The sequence below is a fragment of the Oryctolagus cuniculus genome, chromosome 4, assembly GCF_051225735.1.
Source record: "Oryctolagus cuniculus isolate XC-2025 breed Fujian yellow rabbit chromosome 4, ASM5122573v1, whole genome shotgun sequence".
Taxonomy (NCBI): domain Eukaryota; kingdom Metazoa; phylum Chordata; class Mammalia; order Lagomorpha; family Leporidae; genus Oryctolagus; species Oryctolagus cuniculus.
This window is the reverse complement of record NC_142870.1, coordinates 82,067,630-82,093,652: the sequence shown is the minus strand read 5'-3', so window position 1 is coordinate 82,093,652 and position 26,023 is coordinate 82,067,630. Positions and strand designations below refer to the sequence as shown.

The 26,023-nt window shown below is 40.4% G+C and overlaps 1 protein-coding gene across 32 annotated transcripts in view; it reads left to right on the top strand.

Moving 5' to 3' along the window:
- Positions 1-26,023, top strand: part of LRCH3 (leucine rich repeats and calponin homology domain containing 3) — a 129,034-nt gene that overhangs the window by 81,685 nt on the left and 21,326 nt on the right. For 14 of the 32 annotated variants that reach the window (XM_089331887.1, XM_070072250.2, XM_070072248.2 and 11 more), the window contains exons 10-14: positions 3,611-3,687; positions 10,405-10,456; positions 10,843-10,992; positions 16,613-16,663; positions 17,979-18,032. In XM_089331887.1, the coding sequence (XP_089188013.1) occupies positions 3,611-3,687; positions 10,405-10,456; positions 10,843-10,992; positions 16,613-16,663; positions 17,979-18,032 (384 nt within the window). Of the gene's footprint in view, positions 1-3,610; positions 3,688-7,232; positions 7,562-10,404; positions 10,457-10,842; positions 10,993-16,612; positions 16,664-17,978; positions 18,033-21,495; positions 21,586-26,023 lie in introns of those variants that run through there. The other 18 variants (XM_070072253.2, XM_070072247.2, XM_070072254.2 and 15 more) reach the window with 4 other exon arrangements.

Below are 26,023 nucleotides of genomic sequence, written 5' to 3'. Positions count from 1 at the left end.
TATATCTATTTGCAGATAAGAAAACCAATTTCAGAATTTTGAAGAAAAATAAAAAGTACTAAAAGTAGTCGAAGGCCTGTGAAGAAAATACAAAGGAATATTATGCTTTTCTTTGTTGTTACTTTTTTTTATTGTTACTAACTGGCAAATCATAGTTTAGTCAGTAATTAATTAAAAATCAAACTTAACAGTTGACTTTTGAGGCAACACACAAACAACCATAGAATTTCTATAAGAAGTTTAATTATGTTGGAGCTTTATGCTTAGTCACACAGAATACAAATTGTTTGCTGATAAATTCTTGGGTGTCTCTTACAGTGGAGCATTGACTTGCCTTAGAAGACAAATGAGCATTCAGCCCACTGTAGAACCTCTGCCAATTCCCCAAGGGTCTCAGGAAGAATCACATTCTTCAGTAGAGTCAGTGAAATAAAATGGCTCCACTCTAGTGTGTGATGCTGATGTCTGGAGTCCTTCCCGGACTCTGACCAGGGCTCTTTTCAGAAACACTTGGGGCCTTTTTGGAGTGTGATATATTTATTACTAGCCTTTTAGAAGTCATCACTTTAAGTAGGGCATGTGGAATGAAACTGTCATTCTTTAAAAATATATGTATCCTTCTTTTTTTTCTTTTTTTATCTGAAGGCCTCTGAACATAATACATTCCTGTATCTAAAGTTGAAAAATGTTAATCAGAGTCCCTCAGCCCAGAGATAGCAATGTATCCATTGACTGATGAAGCTACTTGTGGTTTAGGCTATCAGCCTCCCTGTTGGGGCAGAGGACAACTACTTTGAAATAAAATTAACATCATAATTTTAAAGGAGTTATTTTTCTTTTCTTGTGGTCTTTCTCTTTGATCATTATATGGTTAATTAGGCAGTATAGATGGGGTATTACTACTAAAAGTAGAAATGACTGTTATAGGACTATGAAAAATTATAGTGTCATTTCTTTAATCTATTATGTTGGCTCTTCTGTAATATATTTTTTTAATTTTGACTAACCATTATGTATGGAAATTTATATAATTATATATCAGAAGTCTCCATGACTTCAGTGTTGTAATGCTTTCTGAAATTTGGCATCAGTGAAAATACGATGCAACAGTATTATTTTATTCTTTTTGTAAATTTATTTTATTTGAAAGGCAGAGACAGATACAGAGAAACAGACACACACAGAGAGAAAGAGATCTCCCATTTGCTGGTTGACTCCCCAAATACCCACAAGAGGTGAAGCTGGGCTGGGCTGAAACCAGGAACCTAGAACTTAATCTGAGTCTCCTGCATGGGAGGCAGGGACACAACTACTTGAGCCATCACCTGCTGTGACCCAGGGTGTGCATTAGCAGGAAGGTGGAATCAGAAGCAGAGCCAGGACTCAAACCCAGGCACTCTGATACGAAATTCAGGCATTTTAAACAGCAGCTTAACTGCTGCCAAAATGCCTACCCCATTTTAAATGGTTTTACAAGTGAAGAAATACCTTTTCATATTTCTGAATAGTATTTAAAAATGTTTTTTTAAAAAAAAACTAGTGTGTTCTTTGAAGCACTACTGTTCTCTAATGTTGTTATATCTCCTACATACATATACCAACCCTGCCTGAATAGGGATGATTTATACTTATTTTTAAAATTAAATCACTCTCATTCATTTCGTCATGAAAAATTTCACCTATCTCTTGCATTAAATTTAGATAATTACAGTACCATTGTAAGGAAAAGAGGAGTAGAACAGAGAAGACAGGATATGAACTCACAGCCAAAATGAATTTATTCAAGAACAATAAATTTGCAGAGGTGGCCAGCTGCCAGGAACTGAAATGGTGGAACAAGAACACAAGCCTCAGCCATCTTAGTTCCCTGCCTGAAAGTAAATCAGTTTCGCTGATGGATCCTACATTCTTTAAAGAGACCTGTTCAGTCCCATGCCCTGTACTTTTCCCCCACTCCATCTTCTGCATTCTTTACCTAGTTTGTAAGCCCCAATAACCTGAAAAACCTGAATGAAGAAAGTCACCTCTGACTACTGCCCCCCACCCTCACTCTGGACCCTTAGCCCACCTTAAGGTGCATAAGGCCCAGCTCACTGGCAGGCTGTGCCCTCTGCCATGTGTTCAGCCTGTGTGCATTGGCCACCTCTGCAAATTTATTTTTTTTTTTTGAATAAATTCATTTTGGCTGTGAGTTTGTGTCCTGTCTCCTCTCTGTTCTGCTTCCCTTTTCCTTACAATCATAAAACCAGGGTGCTAAGTCACTACATAACATTGGAGGAGAGATTTTTATTTAAAAAAAAATAGCAATGTCACTAAAATTAGAATAATTATTCTCTAATTAGGGTTCTAGCTCAATGTACATGATCTTCATACTCAGATTTTTTTTTTAATGAGACAGAGACCTTGATCTTATCTTTTACCCACTGGTTCATTCTCTAGATGCCCACAATAGCCAGGGCTTGGCCTTACCAAAACCAGGGGCCAGGGACTCCATCTGATTCTCCCACATGGGTGGCAGGAACCCAAGTACTTGGGCAATCATGCAGTGCCTCCCAGGCACATTGGCTGGAAGCTGGATCAGAAACTGAATAGCCTGGACATGAACCCCAGTGCTCCCATATGGGATGTACATGTGTCAGGTGGCAGCTTAACCTTGTTGCACCACAGTGCCAGCCCCCTTATACCCAGATTTTAGGTCAACATTAGCCTTTTAAGTAACTCACTAAAGAAGATTTTCTGGTTATGAGTAATGGACCTACTTAGAGGTATACTATAAATAAATAGTTTTTGCATTTGATTTTTTGTCTACACAGTTTAGAAGAAAATATTTTTTTCCTTATCATTCTTTTTAAGAATACCCACTTTGATTTTCTTTTTTTTTTTTTTTTGGTGTTGAAATAAGATGTATAGCTTCTGACAAGTGTGTACTGTGATAATCTTTATCTTTGATTTATAATTTATAATTTCGTTTGTCAATGTGTAATCCATATCACTTAAGCCAGTTTAATTTTTCTCAGTAATGCTTCTTGAAATGGTCTTTCAGTTTGTACATGAACTACCAGTATTTCTTTTTAAATTAATACTGTATTTTAGTATAAATAGAAATTGCTTTTATTTTTATATTCCACAAACCCAGGATTATTTGTATGGCTAAAATAAGAAACAATTTTTGGTAGGGAAGAAGTAGAGAAACATAATCTGCCCAAGTGAGCTCCTTATTACCAGAAATCTTCAAGAGAAACTGAGCAACTGTTAGGGTAGGGCAGGTAAGAATTCCTGTCTTAGATAGAAGTTTGTACTAGATTACCTCCAACTTCCTCTCCAACCCTGCCATCTTATCATTCAGTAAACAAGACTGTATCTGGTTACTATAATTTATATAATACAGTAAGAAGGAAATCTAAAAATAATGTAGATTATGAATATTTCTATTTATCAAAGCAGTAATATGGCCTATATGCTTTTAAACATAAACTTAACATTTGAAGATTCTCTTAAGTATTTTTTAGTATATTGTTCAGATCCCTAAATGTCAGGTTGAGTGTGAACTGTGTAATCACAGTCCCGGATTCATATGTTGAATTGATTTATTTCTGCTTTTTTGGTCTAGGGTTCACCAATAAAGCCAGTAGCCATTAGGGGGCTTCAAAAAACAGAAGATGTAAGAAGATACTCACATCAAAGCAGGTGTGAAAAACCAATTCTGCCTACTTGTTTCTTTCTTGAAACTCAATGATGAGATGAGATGAATATGGTTTTGTGAAAATTTGTGTATAAAGAGAATGTTTAGATATTATGTGTTTTGTGCTCATGTAATTAAAAAGAGGTAAATTGATTGATTGATTATACATTCAGATCACCTAAACTATTATATAATTAACTGATTTGAATATACTTAATGGCTATGGGATTTTGTGCTGATACTATATGGATTCATACAAAAAGGAGATTTGAAACAGAAATCCCCAATTTTTTTATTTGAACTTTTGACTGGATAACAGATAGTGATGTGTATATTCATTCCCATCTCAGTTATTATTATGTTTCCACTATAGTCAGTAGGTACCTCAGAATATTTCTAAAGTTAGCATGACCATTTAGAGCACTGCTTCTCATCTTAAGTTCAAAAAGGTTTCTTGTCATAAACCTTTTCATAGTAGTTAAAAACGTTCCAGTCTTTGGTTCTTGCCTCCTCTCTGTTTTTAAGGTCTTAAAATAGTAGACTTGTTCTTTTTTTTTTTTTTTTTTTTTTAAGATTTATTTACTTATTTGAAAGGTGGAGTTACAGAGAGACAGAGGAATAGAGAGAGAGAAAAAAAGATCTTCCATCCACTGGTTCATTCCCCAAATGGCTGCAACGGCTGGAGCTGGGCTGATTGGAAGCCAGGAGCCAGGAACTTCCTCGGGGTCTCCCACGTGGGTGCAGGGACCCAAGGACTTTGGCCATCTTCTACCGCTTTCCCAGGCCATAGCAGAGATCTGGATCAAAAGTGGAGCAGCCAGAACTGGAACCAACACATCCACACAGGATGCCAGCACTGCAGGCAGCGGTTTGCTCACTATGCCACAGAGCTGGCTCCATATGCCTGTTCTTAAGTAGCAGTAAATTTATGTGTAGAACAACCTATCATACATAGTTTTTTTATTCACACTAGAGTATTAAAGTTATCTCAGGGACAAAGGTGCAGATGGAATAAAGAAAATGTAGGAAGAGTAGTGAAAGAAATCTTGTAGCATTTGATAATCTTATCACTTAATTCATTGAACTTTAGTTAAATTTCACATGCTTTGATGTTTATCTTAGAATGGCCTTTTAGTTGCCATGTGTATTTATACTGAGAATACAATCTTTTGAGATTCCAGTTTCATGCAGGAGTTTCTGTTACATTTCCTCCTCTTGGGTGGGCTCAAGTTCCCTAGGATTTAGCAGAAACCCTCAAGGTAAAAGGCAGCTTTTTTACTTAGTTACCTTATGTATTAGTTTTCTGTTACAAATTCAGCAGCTTAAAACAATACACAGTTGTTGTGTCACAGTTCTGTGGGACATAAGTATAGGCAGGTTCTCTGCTTCAGTCTTCCAAGGCCAATGTCAAGGTGCTGACTGGCCTCAATTCTTATCTGATGAGTATAGGAAACTCTGTTTTCAGGCCTTGTATATATTGTTGGCAGAATTAAATTCCTTGTGATTATGGGAATGAGTCCCTGTTAACATTTCTGACTATCAGTTGGGGAGTCATTATCTGCTTTTAGAGTCTGCAACATTCCTTTGTTTATGATCCCTTCAGTTTTATTACCCTTTTTCTCTCTTTTTGTTTAAAGATTTATTTATTTGGGGGCTAGCACTGTGGTGCAGCAGGTTAATGCCCTGGCCTGAAACGCTGGTATGCCATATGGGCGCCAGTTCTAGTCCTGGCTGCTCCTCTTCCAATCCAGTTCTCGGCTATGGCCTGGGAAAGCAGTAGAAGATGGCCCAAGTCCTTGGGCCCCTGCACCCATGTGGGAGACCCCGAGAAATTTCCTGGCTCCTGGCTTCAGATCGGCGCAGCTCTGGCCATTGCAGCAATTTGGGGAATGAACCAGCGAATCGAAGACCTCTCTCTCTCTCTCTCTGCCTCTCCTCTCTCTCTGTAACTCTGCCTTTCAAACAAATAAATAAATAAATCTTCATCTGCTGGTTCATTCCCCAAATAGTTGCAAGGGCTGGGGTTGGGCCAGGCCAAAGCCAGGACCTAGAAGCTTCATCCAGTTCTCCCATATAGGTGCAAGGGGTCTCCCCTGTGGGTGCAGGGGCCCAAGTAGGGCCATCTTCCACTGCTTTCCCAGGTGCATTAACAGGGAGCTGATTTGGAAGTGGAGTAGCTAGGAGTCAAACCATAACCCATATGGGATGCCAGTGTTGCAGGTGGCAGCTTAAGCTGCCATGCCACAACTGCCCCCATTCCTCCCCACTTCAGTTTCAAGCAACACTAGTAGGCCAAAATCTTCTCACATTTTAGATCTTTCTAACCTCCTTCTCTGCTGCATCTAACAAATTCTTTGGCTTTTCTCTTGCTTTTAAATGCTGCTGAGTACATTAGGACTACCTAGCAATCTCTTGTCATTTTACTTTCAACCAAGTAGTAGCTTGAATTTCATCTGTAAAGTCCCTTTGCCATGTAATGCAACATACTTATTGGAGTTAAGACCTGGGTGCAGAGGTAAGATAGAGATCGTGAGGCCCAAAAATAAGCCTACCACACCTTAATTGAATGTCCTTGTTTTTATTTCTTTTTCAGAATCTCTAGATTCTTTGTTTTTATGGCACCTCAGCAATATATGTTAAAAGTTATCTTGTTAATCAGAATTTTAGTTGTTTCCATTGGAAGAGTCTTTCAGAGTGTTTAATCAGCTTTAGTGCTGGAAACTAAAGCTTTAATACTTTTTAATTGGATGTTTCAAATCACTAGAGCTTAATATGGTCCTTGTATAAGAACTTCATACTTTATCCCAGTAACCAGTTAAGCTCTAAGATCACTACATATATATTTCATTTATTTAGGTAACAGATATTTGTAGAAAATCTATGTGCCAAGTAATTTGCTAAATGTGGTAGTATAACTATGAACTTAAATGAAAGTCCCTGCCCTCCTGGGTCTTCCATTCAAATGAAATAATGAATTAAAAACAAAATCACCTTAAAATGACTGACAGATCTGAAGTCCACAGATCTTGCCTGTAAGCTGAATAACATATTAACAAAAAAATAATCTGTCTCAGCAGTCTGTCTGTTACAAAGATTCAAAGGAATTGAGTCAGTTTGACAAATTGCTACTTGCTGGGTAGTCATTCCAGACCTATGCTAGTGAGCAGAAAAAGAAAACTACTTTGGGGTGGGTCTTTGGCACAGTGGTTAAGACTCTGGCATCCCATATTAGAGTACCTTAGTCCTGCCTCTGCTCCCATTTCCAGCTTTCTGCTGATGCATACCTGGGGAGATAGCAGGTAATAACTCAATTACCTGAGTACCTGTCACCCATCTGCGAGACATGGACTAAGTTCCAGGTTCCCAATTTTGCCCCAGCCCAGCCCCAGCTGTTGTTGGCATTTGGGGAGTTAACCAGCAGGTAGGAACTCTGTTTCCTTTCTCTCTCTCTCTCTCTCTTTCTCTCTCAAATAATAGAAAAGAAAGAAAGAAATGTGGTAGAAGATAGGTATTAAATGGTTTAAAGACACTGTTAAAAATAATATTGCAGGGGCTGGCGCTCTGACGCAGTGGGTTGAAGCCCTAGCCTGAAGTGCCAGCATCCCATATGGGCGCTGGTTCTAGTCCCGGCTGCTCCACTTCCAATCCAGCTCCCTGCTATGGCCTGGGAAATCAGTGGAAGATGGTCCAAGCCCTTGGGCCCCTGCACCTGTGTGGGAGACCCAGAAGAACCTCCCGGCTCCTGGCTTCAGATTGGCACAGCTCCGGCCACTGCAGTCATCTGGGGGAGTGAACCAGAGGATGGAAGACATCTCTACTGTCCCTATCTCTTTCTGTAACTCTGTCTTTCAAATAAATAAAATAAATCTTAAAAAAAAATAGCATTACAGTTGTCACATAAACCCTCTTAAAATGAATTTACTTCTTTTTTTCCTGTTTTATTCCAGTTCATCTGCAGATGGCCAATAAAAGCTATAGGAAATTGTAGCAGTGAAATTAGTGACCTTTAGAGAAAATTGCAGTTAATATCTTTAATTTTAAATATATAATCGGGCTGGCACTGTGGCACAGAGAGTTAAGCCATGGCCTTCAGTACCAGCATCCCATATGGGCACCGGTTTGAGGCCTGGCTGCTCCACTTCTGATCCAGCTCCCTGTCAATGCACCTGGGAAAGTAGCAGAAGGTGGCCCAAGTGCTTAGGCCCTTGTACCAACATAGAAGACCCAGAAGTAGCTCTGGGCTCCTGGCTTCAGCCTGGCACAACCCCTACTGTTGCATCTATTTGAGGAGTGGACCAGAGGATGGAAGATCCCTCCCTCTATCACTCATCTCTCTAATTCTGCCTTTCAAATAAATAAATAAATCTTTAAACAAGTAATTAATATATAATCATTAGAATGTGCTTTTTTTAAGGTCTGTGTGTATGTGCAACATCTCATTTAATCATAGCATCTCATGAAAGTAAGTAGAAAATGAGGAAACAGGGTTTGTTTGCGTTTATTAAATTAGGCCAGACCATGGAAGATTGGTCTAGGTTTGTGCAAAGTATAAGAATGGGGGGCCCAGCCGGCGCCGCGGCTCACTAGGCTAATCCTCCGCCTTGCGGCGCCGGCACACCGGATTCTAGTCCCGGTCAGGGCGCAGGATTCAGTCCCGGTTGCCCCTCTTCCAGGCCAGCTCTCTGTTGTGGCCAGGGAGTGCAGTGGAGGATGGCCCAAGTAGCAGGCCCTGCACCCCATGGGAGACCAGGAGAAGCACCTGGCTCCTGCCATCGGATCAGCACGCTGCACTGGCCGCAGCGTGCTGGCCGCTGCGGCCATTGGAGGGTGAACCAACGGCAAAGGAAGACCTTTCTCTCTGTATCTATCTCTCACTGTCCACTCTGCCTTTAAAAAAAAAAAAAAAAAAGAATGGGGGGCCCACACTGTGGCACAATAGGTTAATCCTCTGCCCGCGGTGCCAGCATCCCATATGGGTGCCAGTTCTAGTCCCGGCTGCTTCTCTTCCAGTCCAGCTCTCTGCTGTGGCCTGGGAAAGCAGTAGAAGATGGCCCAAGTGCTTGGGCCCCTGTACCCATGTGGGAGACTGGAAGAAGCTCCTGGCTCCTGGCTTCAGATAGGCACAGCTCTGGCCGTTGCAGCCATTTGGGGAGTGAAGCAGCAGACGGACGAGTTTTCTCTCTATTTCTCCCTCTCACTGTCTGTAACTCTACCTCTCAAAGAAATAAATAAAATCTTTAAAAAAAAAAAAAAAAGAAGAAGAAGAGGAAGAAGAAAAGTGTAAGAATGATACCAGGGGAAGGGGTTTGGCACAGCTATTAAGATACAAGTGTGGGATGCTTGCACCACATGTCAGACTGCTCAAATTTGAGTCCTGGCTCCACTCCGTATTCCATCTTCCTGCTAATGTGCACCCTAAGAAGCAGATGTGATTGCTCAAGTAGGTTGGCTCCAGTAATTAATTGATATCTTAAGAGTAGACTTGAAGTAATGAATTAATATGTGGTGACTGGAGGCCTGCCTGAGGAAGGACTCCAGAGTGGGCTTGAGAGTCTGAATGCCACGTTGAAGACTCTTGGTAATAGCAGGTAAGGAGAAACTGCTGGAGCTTTGAGGAATTGTCTTTTATTTCCCCAATAGCACACTGATTGCAAAGCATTTAAATCAGCCTGAAAGGCTAATGATCATAGTTTCAAATTTCAGACCCTAAATGTCAAAAAGTCACTACTCCAACATTTTAAATCACACAGATGAGTTGCACAGGCTTGAAACAATAAATCTGGTTCAAGAAAAAGGTAAATTTCAAACTATAAGAATTAAAACTGAAGAGTAGATGTCGTGGTACAGAGGGTTAAGCAGCCACTTAGGACATCTGCATCCCATGTTGGAGTACCTGATTTAAGTCCCAGCTACTACATACTTCCAACCCAGCTTCTTGCTAATGCACGTAGGAGGCATCAGATGATGGCTCAAGTTGTTGGGCCCCTGCCTCCCAAGTGGGAGATCCTAATGGAGTTCCTGGCTTTGACCTGAACTGGTCCTGGCTGTTGCTGCCATTTAGAGAATGAACCAGCAAATGGAAGATCTTTTCCTCTGTTTTCTCTCTCTCTCTCTCTCTCTGTCATTCTACCTTTCAAATAAATAAATTAAAATAATATTGATAAGGGGCAAATAGTACTTTTTAATGTTATAACATGAAATAGGTTTTTTTAAGAATAAAAACAATAAACTTTATTATTTCAATTTTTCATCAATTGAAAATAAAGATACAATTGCTTTACAAGTTACCAAGTTCTCTAGTATTTCAGATTTCTGTTGATAAAATGGCTGTGTATGAAAAAGGATCTCAATTTACTTGTATCTTCTTTCAATCATGGTAGTAAAGAAGATAATAGTTACATATGTTATAAGGAAATGATACTGTTTAAAACTTGATCTCATTTAACTGTCATTAATATTGGCTGACAGACATTTGTTACCTAGCTATAGATTAATCAGTGATATCATCACATGAAATGTGAGTTGGAGACATCAGGTATTCCTTGTGGTTTAATTTAATGATGTGGGCTCAGGTTTATAAAATGTAGTTGCTCTTTCATTGTAACTAGACAATTTGCCTACTGATTAATAGAAAGCTACATTAACAACGAAAGCAATTTTACTTGTTCTTTATGTGTCTTTTGTTATCAAAAAGTTTTCCCTTTCTTTTTTCTTTGTGTCAGGGTTCCAGTTGAGCCATCCTCTCTCTTGTCCCTGTCACCAAGTCACAATCAGGTACTTGTTTGTAGATTTTTCTTAATGTTTTAATTTTTTTGATTAAAATAGTTTTCTATTTAAATTGCCATCAATTTTCAGATGCTTGTAAACTTTATTACCTGTCTCCTCAATCGGTTAATATGCCATATACACATGATACTTGCTAACAGTGTTTTTAAATACTAGGCAGAAAAGAAATCTTCACCTCCATAATGATTTTATAGTACATATAAAATAGTACAAAGATGAGAGAAGGATTAGCAGTAACACATTTAAGGAAGTGCTAGGTGACTGCAAAATAAAAGTTGCTTAGGTCAGCAGTAGGTTTCCTAAGTTGATAAGGAGTATTGATAAGTTGATCCTTATCCTCACTTGGGCTTGCAAAATGATGCTTTTTGTTCCAGCTGTCACATGCAGACTTGGAACTTCATCGGCGAAGAGAACAGTTAGTAGAGCGCACTCGGAGAGAGGCACAGCTTGCTGCCCTGCAGTATGAAGAGGAGAAAATAAGGACCAAGCAGATTCAGAGAGATGCTGTCCTGGACTTTGTCAAGGTGAGTCATTTGAATTCACTGAATGATGTTCTTTAAAGTTACTTAGCAGCAAGTGCTTGTTTTTGCTGAAGCCATTGGTTTTCATCAACATTTTTCTCTCTGATATAAGAGTTCTTGACTGAATATCAATATCAGTATCAAGTGACTATCCCTATTTGTGATTAATTGTCCTCATGCCTATTGTGATTATCTTGTTTAACAGTAATCTGTTCCCCTTGAGCAGTCTGCCATCACTCTGCCATCCAGCTGCCATTTCCTTACTCTCCAGTGTCACAGTAAACATCAGCAAGATTATGAAAGTGGCAGTGTGTGTAAAAGTGCCATGCAGGAGCAGTTGTGACACAGCTGGGAAGCCTCTACTTGCAATGTTCATATCCCATATTAGAGTGCCTGGGATCAAGTTCCACCTCCACTTTTTATCCAGCTGCCTGCTGATGCACCTGAGAGGCAGCAGATGATGGCCCACATACCTGGTTCCCTGACACCCATGGGAGACCTGGATGAGGTTCCTGGCTCCTTGTTTTGGCCTGGTTCAGACTCAGCTGTTGCAAGCATTTGGCGAGTGAACCAATGGATTGAAATCTCTTTTTCTCTCTCTCTCTCACTCTGTCTCCACTCTTCCCACCTCTGCCTTTCAAATAAGTGAATAATAAAACTTTTTTTCAAAAGGGCCATGCAAATGTAAAGTATTATTCTCTGAACCTCTCTTCAAATTCCTTACTCTACTAAATACCAAAAATTTGCTATACGCGGATTTGATCCTTTACAGTCATCTTTGATTCTTTATTTTGATCTCCATACCCACTCAGTGAATAATCCCTTTTATTTATTTACTTATTTTTAAAGATTTATTTATTATTTGAAAGAGTAACACAGAGGAGAGGCAGAGAGAGAGAGAGAGAGAGAGAGAGAGGTCGTCCCCTCTGGTTCTCTCCCCAGTTGGCCGCAAGAGCCAGAGCTGTGTCAATCCAAAGCCAGGAGCCAGGAGCCCCTTCTGGGTCTCCCACGCGGGTGTAGGGGCCCTAGGACTTGGGCCATCTTCCAGTGCTTTCGCAGGCACAGCAGAGAGTTGCATTGAAAGTGGAGCAGCCGGGGCCGCGGCTCACTAGGCTAATCCTCCACCTTGCGGCGCCGGCACACCGGGTTCTAGTCCCGGTCGGGGCGCCGGATTCTGTCCCGGTTGCCCCTCTTCCAGGCCAGCTCTCTGCTGTGGCCAGGGAGTGCAGTGGAGGATAGCCCAAGTGCTTGGGCCCTGCACCCCATGGGAGACCAGGATAAGTACCTGGCTCCTGCCATCGGATCAGCGCAGTGCGCTGGCCGCAGCGTGCCGGCTGCAGCGGCCATTGGAGGGTGAACCAGCGGCAAAAGGAAGACCTTTCTCTCTGTCTCTCTCTCTCACTGTCCACTCTGCCTGTCAAAAAAAAAAAAAAGAAAGAAAGAAAGTGGAGCAGCTGGGACTTGAACCGTTGCCCATATGGGATGCCAGCACTCTTGGCGATGGCTTTACCTACTATGCTACAGTGCTGGCCCTAATAATCCCATTTAATATTTCTTTGCTTAACATTTTGCAGCCTCTGTGGTACTATGTGAATCCTTATTCTTTTTATTTTACTTGTATCACCTTTTTCTTTTGAAATCACATTAGATTTTTTCTTCATATTTAAATAAGTATTTATAATTTTGTTTTCTTAATATCTGCCTCATTTACCTGTAAAATCCATGAAGACAGAAAGCATGTCTTTTTTTTTTTTTTTTAAGATTTATTTTATTTATTTGAAAGAGTTACAGAGAGAGGTAGAGACAGAGAGAGAGGTCTTCCATCCGCTGATTCACTCCCCAGATGGCCACAACGGCCAGATCTGTGCCGATCCAAAGCCAGGAGTCAGCAGTTTCCTCCAAGTCTCCCACATGGGTGCAGGGACCCAAGGACTTGGGCCATCTTCTACTGCTTTCCCAGGCCACAGCAGAGAGCTGGATCAAAAGTGGAGCAGCCGAAATTAGAACCAGCGCCCATATGGGATGCCAGCACCTCAGGCCAGGGCTTTAACCCACTGCGCCACAGTGCCAGCCCCAGCATGTCTGTTTTACTCACTGCTGTATCTCTACATCATAGCAGGTCTTAGCTCATAGTAAAGATCAATAAATATTTATTAAATGAATGATTACATGAATGAATCATTCTTGTCCTCTAACTCCTTTCTCTCCAGCTCCATTTCTGCTTCCTGCTTTCTGCTAACGCACACCTTGGAGGCAGAAGTATGACTCAAGTACTTGGGTTCTTACCACTCACTTGGGAGACCTAGATTTGTTTCTGGGCTCCTGGGTTTGGCCTAGCTCAGCCATGGCTGTTTTGGGCATTTGGTGAATGAACTATTGAATGGAAGATCTCGGTCTGTCTCTGTCTCTGCATTCCATGTAGATAAAAATAAAATAAAAAGATTTTTGTTAGGAATTATATAAATGAGGAAACTAAAGGCACAGGATGACTCAGTAACTTTCCAGAAGTCAAGCACAAAGTGAGTGGCAAAGCTGGATGCAAATTCAGATATCTGATTCTAAATGCGTGCCACTGTGCAACACTGCCAACCCTTAGACACTTAGAAATCATATAGTCATATGCCTTTATTTTTGTAGTCTAGTTTAACTATTTCAATTTTACTTTGCTTCATGTTCCTCATTCTGATTATCTTTTTTTTTTTTTTTTAAGATTTATTTATTTTAAAGGCAAAGTTAAAGAGAGAAATAGAGATATGTTCCATCTGCTAACTCATTCCCCAGATTGGGCCAGCAGAAGCCAGGAGCCAGGAGCTTCATCCACATCTCCCACATAGGCACAGGGACCCAAGCACTGGGGCCACCTTCTGCTACTTTCCCAGGTGCATTAGCAGGGAGCTGGATGGGAAGTGGAGTAGCCGGAACATGAACCGATGCCCTTATGGGATGTGGGCACTGCAGGCAGTGGCTTAACTTGCCCTGTGCCCCAGTTTCAGCACTTAATATCTTTTCTAATATTTCTTCCTAACATATTAACATAAAAAGGTTTGTTTTTGAGAAGTATTACAGAAGTATCTCTCCTATCATGTTTTTCTCCTGCTTAGAAGCTTAAAATTGTTCTCTCCTGCCTGACAGATCAAGGTCAAATTCTAATTTGGCATTTAATCAAGACTATCTACAATGATTGTTTCTTACGAGCTGTAGTAGAAGGCAAGATAATGAGTTAATTTCTGGGACCAGCACTGTGGCATAGTGGGTAAAGCCACCGCCTGCAGTGCTGGCATCCCATATGGGACACCGGTTCAAGTCCCGGCTTCTTCACTTCTTTTTTTATTATTATTATTTTATTTATTTATTTTAAATTTTTTAAAGGATTTGTTTATTTGATAGACAGAGGTAGAGAGAGAGAGGTAGAGAGAGAGAGAGAGAGAGGTCTTCCATCTGCTGGTTCACTCCCCAAATGGCTGCAACGACTGGAGTTGAGCTGATCAGGAGCCAGGAGCTTCTTCTGGGTCTCCCATGCAGATGCAGGGACCCAAGGAATTGGGCCATCTTCTACTGCTTTTCCAGGCCACAGCAGAGAGCTGGATTGGAAGTGGAGCAACTGGGACTCAAACTGGCGCCCATATGGGACACCGACACTGCAGGCCAGGGCTTTAACCTGCTATGCCATAGCACCGGCCCCAGTGGCTGCTCCACTTCTGATCCAACTCTCTGCTATGGCCTGGGAAAGCTGTAGAAGATGGCCCAAGTCTTTGGGCCCCTGCACCTTCATGGGAGACCAGGAAGAAGCACCTGGCTCCTGGCTTCGGATCGGCTCAGCGCTGCAGCTCCAGCCGTAGCGGCCATTTGGGGAGTGAACCAACGGAAGGAAAACCTTTGTCTCTGTCTCTCTCTCTCACTGTCTATAACTCTACCTGTCAAATAAGTTAAAAAATTATTAACTATTTAGGAATTATTAGGAGTGCTTTAATGCTTAGTACTAGTGTGGTAGGTGCTGCATTCTTGGCCACAATAATAGATTTTATAAATTAAAAAACAAGAGTTTTCGGGGCCGGCGCTGTGGCATAGTAGTGGGTTAACGCCCTGGCCTGAAGCGCTGGCATCCCATATGGGCACTGGTTCCAGTCCCAGCTGCTCGTCTTCCAATCCAGCTCTCTGCTACGGCCTAGGATAGCAGTAGAAGATGGCCCTAGTCCTTGGGCCCCTGCACCCACATGGGAGACCCAGAAAAAGCTCCTGGCTCCTGGCTCCTGGCTCCTGGCTCCTGGCTCCTGACTTCAGATCAGCACAGTTTCAGCCATTGCGGCCATCTAGGGAGTGAACCATCGGAAGGAAGACTCTCTCTCTCTGCCTCTCCTTTTCTCTGTGTAACTCTGACTTTCAAGGAAAATAAATTTAAAAATATTAAAAAAAAAGAGTTTTCAAAAGGTGCATCAGTATATCCTATACATAGATGAATAGTGACTGATAAATAAATCATTGGAAATTAGTGAAAAAAGAAGCCCCCAAAGAAAGGTATGAGGCCAAATGGTTTTAATGGGAGTCTAGCATTGTGAAAGCCTATGTAGGATTTGGAGTCAGAAGACATAGGTGCAAATCTTACTTCCGCTACTTACAAACTTTCTGATCTTACACATGTCACACAACCTTTCTTTTTAATATCCTTATCTCTAAATGAATGTGATGTTTATCTCACATAAAAAGAAAGATCACTTGAGATACTCTGTATAAGAACACATGCATAACACTGACCACACAGATATTCAGTGTTATTATTTGACATGGTAATAGAAATTAACAAATACAGGGTAATAATTTGTTTTGGGTTATGTTGAATATGAAATGGTAGTGGAGTTTCCACATGGAGAGTTTCTACAGGGGTTGAAAATACAAACCTGAGATTTGGCTGATAGCTAAAATTGTTAATCAGTAGAGGGATATTTAAAGCCATTAAAAAGATAGAATGATTTCATTGAGAAAATACAGTAAGAGAGCAATACTCTGATTATGAATGTATTTGTGTAGGTGTACATGTAGTTTTTAAAAATTTATAAATTCTCATTGATAAAGGAAAGTATTGTTTATCAGTTTGTTACTCATCCTCATTTAAATTATGAGATATTTAAGGGAAAAGGCGACCTCACCTTTTCTTTTTTTTAAAGATTTATTTATTTATTTGAAAGTCAGAGTTATACAAAGAGAGGAGAGGGAGAGAGAGGTCTTCCATCTGCTGGTTCACTCCCCAATTGGCCACAACCACTGGAGCTGCACCGATCAGGAGCCAGGAGTTTCTTCCAGGTCTCCCATGAGGGTGCAGGGGCCCAAGGACTTGGCCATCTTCTACTGCTTTCCCAGGCCATAGCAGAGAGCTGGATCAAAGGTGGAGCAGCCAGGTCTTGAAACGGCTCCCACATGGGATGCCAGCACTTCAGGCCAGCATGTTAACCCACTGCACTACAGGGCGGGCCCCAAGGGCAACCTCTTCTAACAGTAACTCTAGAAAAATGTTCTTTTCAAGAGATACATTCATGACTATGATTATTTTAGTAAATAGAATTTATCTTTTCCAGTGGTCCTGGTTCTAACCAACTTTCCTTTTCTTGGTGGGGGCGGGGTCATACAGCAAAAAGCATCACAAAGTCCACAGAAACAACAGCCTGCCTTAGATGGTGAGGTAAGTCTACATCGGCATCTGTTCTTTGGAATTTATTGTTTTTGCAATGGAATGACATGTTTTGGGTGTGATTATCATGTTTTCAGTGATCAAAATATTGCCATTTTCTTTTTTTCAATCACAAAATTCTACTTTGAGGGAGAAGATACAGACCAGGGAGTTTTTTTAGAATCTGTATATCAGATTTCCTTTCATCCATACATAACCATCAAGAGATTGTGATGTGCCTCCCTGCCTCAGCCCTCTGGGACATCATCACATCCCATCCATTTTGGAAGCTTGCTGTGTAATGAGACAGAGCCCTGAGAACTGATCTGACGCTTGTAAATTGTGGCAATCTTAAAAAAGATCCTCCATGGTCTTTTCTGCTTTAGTGGTCATTTCAGTGTTATCAGTTTTACTTTGTATACATTAGTTGTATAATATCAAGTAATATTTTATTATAAGTTAACGTAAAATTCATTGCTTCACCTTTTTAAAATGTATACACCTGTTTGATTTATTAAAATGAAGATAACTAGATGAATATTTTTATTATAGTTAAATTCTACATGAGCCATTTTCCCTTTATTTTTACATTCTAATTGTTTCAATTCATGATCATTATTTCCCTTAAAATTCATAAAGATATATTTTGTGTGAATGTGGACTTTGCTTTCCGTAAAATGTTGGTTGAAAACTTAACAGTCAGGTCTTTACTGTGTTGGTGGTGAATGTAATAATTCTATATAAAACTTTGGATAAAGCTTACTAAGTTTCATACATTTTTCCTTTGTTGACCCAACATTTCCTTCTCGATGGTCATTCTCAAGTGATTCATTCTATAATATCTAAAGCTTCACAGGAAAATTACATGAACAGTTTCAAAATTTTTAATTATACTATTAGTTTGTCTAAGGAATTCAATGAAGGGATGCCTAGACTAGAATCATGACTGCGTTTATTATTTAATTTTCACTAGCTTACTAAGTGACCCCAAATTCTTTCTGTTATTGCTATATCTATACTTCAGCTTTCTCATATGTGAACAGAGTTATCCCTGTTTCTTCCTTGCTTTAGAAAATTTTTTAGGCGGTAGTTCATATTTGAAGTTTTTTAAACTGTTTGAAAGAAAATCAGTCCTGATTTTTAGTACTGAAATTTACCAGCTTCTATGGTGCATGAATTCCAGATGACTATGAACGTGTTGCTAACTCCCAGTGTCTTCAAAAGTATGTCTTAATATGTCTCTTTCCTTGTGTGTATATTTGTGAGATATGTCACGTGTGTGCATAGTTTGTTTTTGACATTGCTTCATTTTTCTCCATCTCTCCAGTGTCCCTTCCCATCCCGAAGGTCTCAGCACACTGATGATAGTGCCTTGTTAGTGGTAAGAGTCTTGCACAAAATCGAGTTTTACAATATTGTCTCTAGAAATTGAAGAACAGCTATTGTACTTTTCACTGAGAAATTATCTGAATACCATAAAACATGATGAGCAGTATGTAAATGCTTTACAAGTAACTAAAACTATTTCCCTGTACTACCATTTGTGATTTACCTGATGTCCCCAAATTCTGCAACTGTAATTCAAAAGAGTAAAGCATCACATTGAGAACCTTATTGGCTTTGTACATCACTTAGGGAAAGAGGACATAGCATGATATTTATGTCTTTAATATATTTTCTAATTCCAGATGCACTTGCTTCATTAATCATTCCTTCAGCTCATGAGTCACCTGTGTGTCAAATGGAGTCTCTTTCCATAACACTAATTACACAACAGTGTGTCTGACTTTGTCTTATTATGTATTTAAGCTAATGAAAATACTGTGCTTTTGGTTTTAAATACATTTCAAGATTGTTCTTGTTTTTTTATGTCAAACAATTGGAATGCTGTGTACTTTTAATACTGACTTTTTTCCTGTTCATCAGCTGAAAATGAGTGTAACAAGAGTTTTAGTCTTACCAGCTTTGGAAGAGAATTCTAACCATTTATAGAATGCTTTCCCATCATGTTTTATGTTAATTTGTTCACAGTAGTATTGAAAATTAGAAGTTCGAAGTCTAGTGTCTGGCCGTTCCTGTCCCATGTGCGGGTAACTGCTGACACTGTGCATACCACTGCATGAATCACACGCTTCAGCAGGAGATTCCTATTAGTTTAACAGTCATTGTCAGAACGTCTGTATATTCTGTCATTTTCATTTCCTTTGAGATGGATATATGCACATTTTAACTGGGCAGTCCTGTAGATGAATACAACCACCAGCCTCTGGAGTTTTAGTGGACATTAATTGGCATGAGAACAATTAATAAATTAGTGTAGAAAAACACTGAGAGCCCTGATGATCCTGACACTCTACCAAAATTTTGTCTATGCTCATGGCAACAATCAAGAGTTAAGATTAGGGGCTGGCATTGTGGCATAGCGGGTAAAGTCGCCAACTGAGATGACAGCATCCCCTATGGGTGCCATTTTGTGTCCCACCTGCTCTACTTCTGATCCAGCTCCCTATTAATGGCTGGGAAAAGCAGCAGAAGATGGCCTAGGTGTTTGGGCTGCTGCACCCATGTGGAGACCTGAATGAAGCTCCTAGCTTTGCCCTGGCCCAGCACTGGCAATTGCAGCCATCTGAGGAGTGAACCAGTAGATGGAGGATTCTCTCTCTCTTTCAAAATAAATAAATCAATCTTAAAAAAAAAAAAAGTTCAACTTAAACTTATTGCCTTTTTACAAATGATTACTGAGACACAGAATGTGACTTGTCCGAGGTCACATAGCTAGTAAATGTAAGGCTGGGTTCAAATCTAGATCTGGTGACCTGAGAATCTGAATTGAACACCACACCTTCCATCCTGGCACTGAAAATAATTTAGAAAGCTAAAGATGAGATTTAATAGTTTATGGAAATAATGATATGGCTGAGTACGCAAACCATTTTGTCAAAGAAAAAATGGAATTTTAAAAACTACAGCAAAAATCCCCAGATTATGAAATGCAGTTATTTGTCAGAACATATACACTTGTATTTTAATTGTCAGTATTTGCATCTGATTTTTTTAAAAAGATTTATTTATTTTGTTTGAAAGGTAAATTTACAGAGAGGCAGAGGCAGAGAGAGAGAGAGAGAGAGGTCTTCCATCCCATGGTTCACTCCCTAAATGGCCACAACAGCTGGAGCTGTGCCAGTCTAAAGCCAGGAGCCAGGAACTTCTTCCAGGTCTTCCACATGGGTACAGGGGCCCAAGGACTCAGGCCATCTTCCACTACTTTCCTAGGCCATTAAAGAGAGCTGGATGGGAAATGGAGCAGCTGGAAACTGAACCAGCGCCCATATGGGATGCCAGTACCGCAGGCAGTGGCTTTACCTGCTACGCCACAGCGCCAGCCCTCTGATCTTCTAAATTCAGATGACCTTTAAAAGCAAGGAATTTATTCTAAATTAGGTGATCTTTGAAAGTAAATGTCCTGGGGCCAGCACTGTGTCATAGAATTCTGGCTAAGCTTCCACCTACAACACTGGTTCTTGTTCGTGCCAGTTCTGCTCACTTAAAGGAAGCCCTGTGACTTATCAGATTTCTTTCTCCAGTCTTAGGATTAGCACAGGACTCATTTTCTCAGTTGTAGTTTTTCTTCTAAATGATTTCTAATTTTCATATCTCATATCTTTTGTTTTTCCTAAATATTTAATTTTCCTGCTTGGATATTTTTACTTCTTTAATTTATTATAATATTTCATATTTTTGCCTGTTATCCTTCTAAATACTGATGCCATCGTGCTGTCCCACCCCTGACCTCATAGCACCTAAAACCTGATGAACCTTATCTCTGGTCATCATGGAAGATGCTCTGCGTACCTGGGTGACTCATGAAAAAAGTTTATCTATTATTTTCTTCCAGGTTAATCAGCCTTTCAACTGTGTTCCTTATACAGTCTTCAAAAAGTTCGTGGAAAACACATATGGTGGGGAAAAAATGTATGCATGGATTTCAAATTTTTTTCCTCCAAAAAATAAATTGATCTTTTTTTAAAGAATGTATTTATTTGAAAGAGTTACAGAGAGAAAGAGATCTTCCATCCCCTGGTTCACTCCCCAAATGGCTGCAATGGCCAGGGCTAGACCAGGCCAAAGCCAGAAGCCAGGAGCTACTTCTGGGTCTCCCACATTGTTGGCAGGAGACCAAGTACTTGGGCCATCACCTTCTGCTGCTTTTCCAGGCCATTAGCAGGGAGCTGGATTGGAGTAGAGCAGCCAGGACTCGAGCCAGCACACATATGGGTTGCTATCATCACTGGCAGTGTCTTAACCTGCTAGGCTACAACGCCAGCCCTAATTTATCTTTTAATTCCATTTTCCATGAACTTTTTGAAGTACCGTGGTATTTGTATTAACAAGAAAATTATTTCAGTGATTTTTTTCAAAATTCTTTCAAGGAAGGTTCGTACCTAGTACCATGGTAGAAGTATAGGCAAGAAGATAAGTGGTTATACTCAATGAGTACCTTAGAGCCTTACTCTCTCTGAGTCATAGTTAAGAAAGGCCAAATATGAATGTGCCAGAAGTTAGTGAAACAGATGGTGTTTTCTTATTTCACAGTCACTATCATAAGATTTAAGATAGATGAGAAGTCCAGCTTTTCTTCTATCAGACCTGCACAGATTTAATCTATATGTTTTGGCATCCCAGTTAATTTTTTTTTTGAGAATAAACAAACTTTATTTTATAAGAGTATTACAGAAAGCAAAATATCATTTAATACAACTTGAAGCTGCTATAAATCTAATCTGGCTTTGTAACTATACATAGAGTCAAAAGCAAAGGAGAAAATGTTCAATGCAGTTAATAAGTCCCTATCAGGTTCCCTGGTGTCAGCTTTAAATGGCATAGCTTTCTTGTCACCAACAAAAAACCACCACAGCTCCCACTACCCTCTCCCAGTGTCCTCATCCTCAAACTTGTGTGAATCATCAAACTGTCTGAAAGAGATACACTGCTCAGTAACAAAGGTCAGTTTTACATGTACACAAACAGGTTTAATACAAAGCAAATGTCCTACCCAATGGGAAGTGTTGAAATTTAGATACGTTAAGAAAGAAAGCACTAAGGTTTTAAGCTGCCTGAATTTTTTTGAAAAAAAGATTTATTTTATTTGAAAGAGCTATATAGAAAGAAAATGTTCCATTTGCTGGTTCACTACCCAAATGGACACAATGGCTGGAGCTGGGCCAATCCAAAGCCAGGAGCCTGGAGCATCTTCTGGGTCTCCCATGTGGGTGCAGGGGCCCAACCACTTTCTCAGGCACTTTAGCAAGGAGCTGGATTGGAAGTGGAGCAGCCAGGACTCAAACCGGTGCCCAAATGGGATGCCGGTGTCACAGGTGGAGGCTGAACCTGCTGTGCTACTACACCAGTCATTCCCGTCCCCTCCCAATTACTTTTTACTACAGTAATACAGTCTATTTAAGAATGATCTCATTTCTTTTGTTGCTTAGTCAGGCTTAAAAAATGAGTTTGTGTCCATCCTGAAATTATTCCTTAGCCTTTTTTTTTTTTTTTTTTTGGCTCTGGTTCTTCAAGAGTTCCCAGATGAAATTAATGGTCCCAAGAGTGACTTGACCTAATCACTTCAGTATTCTCAAGTACAAGTCACTTAGATTGGTAGTTCAATGAAAGTACAAAGTAGAAGTCATCATTTTATTCTGGCTTCATTTCCATCACAGCCAGTTATATTGTTTATTGTCAATTGCTGTTTCTGGAAGCAGGGGACATTCATTGCCTTACAGCATTAGTTCATTTCAGCATTTCTCATCTAATAAAGTTACCTGTTAACTTTCCCCTTTTATTCCTTAATGGGCTCAAATTTCTTGTCTATGTCTTATAAATAACTTCTGTAATAACTTTTAATATACTTTTTCCCCTATATTAATTAATCTCTGCCTTTACTGTTTTTCTACCTGTTCATTGGACCTTGAGCATGTCTTAATTTAGCCAACTTTCTCCTTCCTACCTGTTACTCATATCCCTGAAAATAAGGAAAGGTATCTATTTCCCTATGAATAAAGTTTTAAAAAAATTTTTTTAAAAATAGACTAGGTGCCTCATTCCTTTTTTTTTTTTTCTTTTTCCTTAAAGACTTATTTATTTATTTGAAAGGCAGGGTTATAGAGAGGCAGAGGCAGAGAGAGAGGTCTTCCATCTGCTGGTTCACTCCCAGATGGCTGCAACTGCAGGAAATGTGCCAATGCAAAGCCAGGAGCCAGGAGCTTCGTCTGGGTCTCCCACGTGGGTGCAGGGGCCCAAGGACTTGGTCCATCTTCTACTGCTTTCCCAGGCCAGAGCAGAGAGCTGGATCAGAAGTGGAGCAGCTGGGACTCAAACTGGCACCCACATGGGATGACAGCAATGCAAGTGGCGGCCTTACCCACTATGCCACAGCACCAGCCCCGTGAAGTTTTTGCCTCATTTACCTGTTCATTCTTTTCACTAGTTGCTGTTACGCTTTGTTTAAATTCAGTTTATTTAAATTTTCCATTTTTTCCTCAATACCTGAAACTTAGTTTATTTGCATCTATAAGCTTGGTGAATGTCTTTTTCATTGATGATGTGATAGAGAATTTCAAGAAGTTCACAGAAAATGTGTATTGTGAAAAATTATGTGTGGATTTCAATTTTTCCTCAAACATCTTTTTTTTAAGATTTATTATTTTTTTGAAAGACAAAGTTACAGAGAGAGGAAGAGAGAGTGAGCGACATCTTTCATCTGCTGGTTCACTCCCCAGATGAGAGAGAGATCTTTGATCTGCTGTTTTACTCCCCAGATGGGAACAATGGCCAGGTCGAGGCCAGGCAGAACTCAGGAGCCAGGAGCTTCTTCCAGGTCTCCTACATGGTTGGCAGGGGCTCAGGTACTTGGGCATCTCCTACTGCTTTCCCAGATACATTAGCAGCAAGCTGCCGCTCCCCACAGATCCCCCTTCTTTTTATTCTTTGTGGCGTTGATACGCGCTTGTCTTCGGTGCCCCGTGGCACATACTCTGCTCTGCTAGAGTTGCCCGCAGGTGCTTATCGCCCTAGGCAGTCCGAATCCGAGTCCTCTCATCACCATGTTGTGGGGAGGCTTTCCTATTTCTCTCTATTTTATTTCTCTCCACTCCGCTTTCCTCTCCCCCCGCGGCTTTTTTCCCCACGACTTTCTTTCTCTCCCGCGGCTTTTCCGAATCACGGCCTAGCTTTCGTCTCCGCTACAGTTTAGCTTTCGTCTCCGCTATGGCCTAGCTTTCCTGCGGCTTTTATTTTTCTCCCTTCTCCTTCCCGGCTTTCTCCCAGCAGTCCATTTCCGAGTCACAGCACCACTTGTCGTTCCCCAACTTGCGGAGGAGCGGCACCGGACTGGACGCTACCTTCTTTCCCCGGTCCTTCCCGGGTTTGCTGCCGCTCCTCACAATCCACCCCGAGATGCTGCAGTTACCTGGACTGAACTAGGCCTGGCTGAAGCAGAGAGCAGGGAACAGAATCCAGTTCTCCCATGTGGATGACAGGACCCCAACTACTTAGGCCAGCTCTGCTTCTCAGGATCTACATCAGCAGGGAGCTGGAGTTAGGAGCTGAAAGTGGGCATTGAACCTGACCTAACTGCCAAGCTACATGTCCATTCCTCTTTTTTGTAATTTAAGTTCTCTGTCATTAATTTCATCTGGCACAATTCAAACTAGAGATAAGACTTCTGAAAATATTGAACCCAAAGGAGGTGGGACATGGGAACAGATGAGTACATGTGTTTGTTTTAAAGGCATTCTTAGTTCAGAAATGTCTTAGTTATCATATGATAAAAGTTATATTTAATTAAATGGTAAGGCCTGAAAATTTGATTACTCTGGCTTTTATTGATTCAGCTTCCCTGCCCAGTCTTTAGCATCTTTAAACCAACCAACCAAGATTACTTCTTAAATTAGCTTGACTACATTTCCCTTTTTGAAGGTGAATTTATGCCAGTTTATCTAGCTCTCTTTTTGATGGTTCTCTTGGTCAATGAATTGCAAACATCTTAGATTGAAATACTGTTTTAGAAAATACATTTGCGCCGGTGCCACGGCTCACTAGGCTAATCCTCCTCCTTGCGGCACTGGCACACCGGGTTCTAGTCCCGGTCGGGGCGCCGGATTCTGTCCCGGTTGCCCCTCTTCCAGGCCAGCTCTCTGCTGTGGCCCGGGAGTGCAGTGGAGGATGGCCCAAGTGCTTGGGCCCTGCACTCGCGTGGGAGACCAGGAGAAGCACCTGGCTCCTGCCATCGGATCAGCGCAGTGCGCCGGCCATGGCGGCCATTGGAGGGTGAACCAACGGCAAAGGAAGACCTTTCTCTCTGTCTCTCTCTCTCGCTGTCCACTCTGCCTGTCAAAAAAAAAAGTACATCTGTAAAGACACTTTTTCCTCACTGAAATGAAGAAAACTCCATCAGCTTTCTTAAAATATTAAATTTTATTCTCAAGAGAAAAAATAACTTTAGAAATGATTCCAGAAAAATATTACTAGGAAATAAACCTTTGTTCTGTCTTTCCCATATATTTCCTGATGAAATTTTCTTCATTAGGATGATTATTATAGAAAAGGCCTGTTAGACTACATAATTTAAATGTTTTAAATTATGAGGTTTTCATCAAAATAACATTTCACAAATGCACTTTTAAGATACAACAAAGGTTAGTGTTTTAGGCAGTTTAAATGGTTTTCTGTTGCCCAAAATGCAAATAATGTAATCCTGAAAAGGGGACACAAATTTGAAGGCATTTTGTAGAAAGCAAAAAAAAAAAAAAAAAAAAAAAAAAAAAAAAAACAACTTAGTAAGTTTGGCAAGTTCATAATCTTTAATATTTTTTCAAGAAAACAGATGATGTTTGTATGTGTGATAAGATCTTTTATATAGAATCTACTGCCCCAGTCTAGTCCAAACAAGAAAATTGTTTTCTATTAGTTGCTCAAATTATCACTCTGAGGACTTACTTTACTCCACTAAAGTAAGTTCAGACAGATTTAACACTCCAAAAGTCTTTACTGAGTATTGTTTTCAGAAAATTGTCATTGCTTCTAATTTAGATTAGAATAATATTCTAAAGAATATGCTTTCACTAATGCCCTTATTGCATCTTAAGAAAAGTCAGTCGACACCTTCATAAGTAGATCACTGAGGCAGTGTTCAAGAAACAGTCTTCAGTCAGTCAGTGAATGTAAGGAGGTCTACAGTGTGACGGTGCCATGGATGATTAATGGAGCAGTGCATAGCCTGCGTTCATTCAGAGTGGCTGTGATCATTTCTGACATGATGTTGTGGACAGATACGCAATAAAAAATAAAAAATAAAAAAAAGAAAAGGCCTGTTAG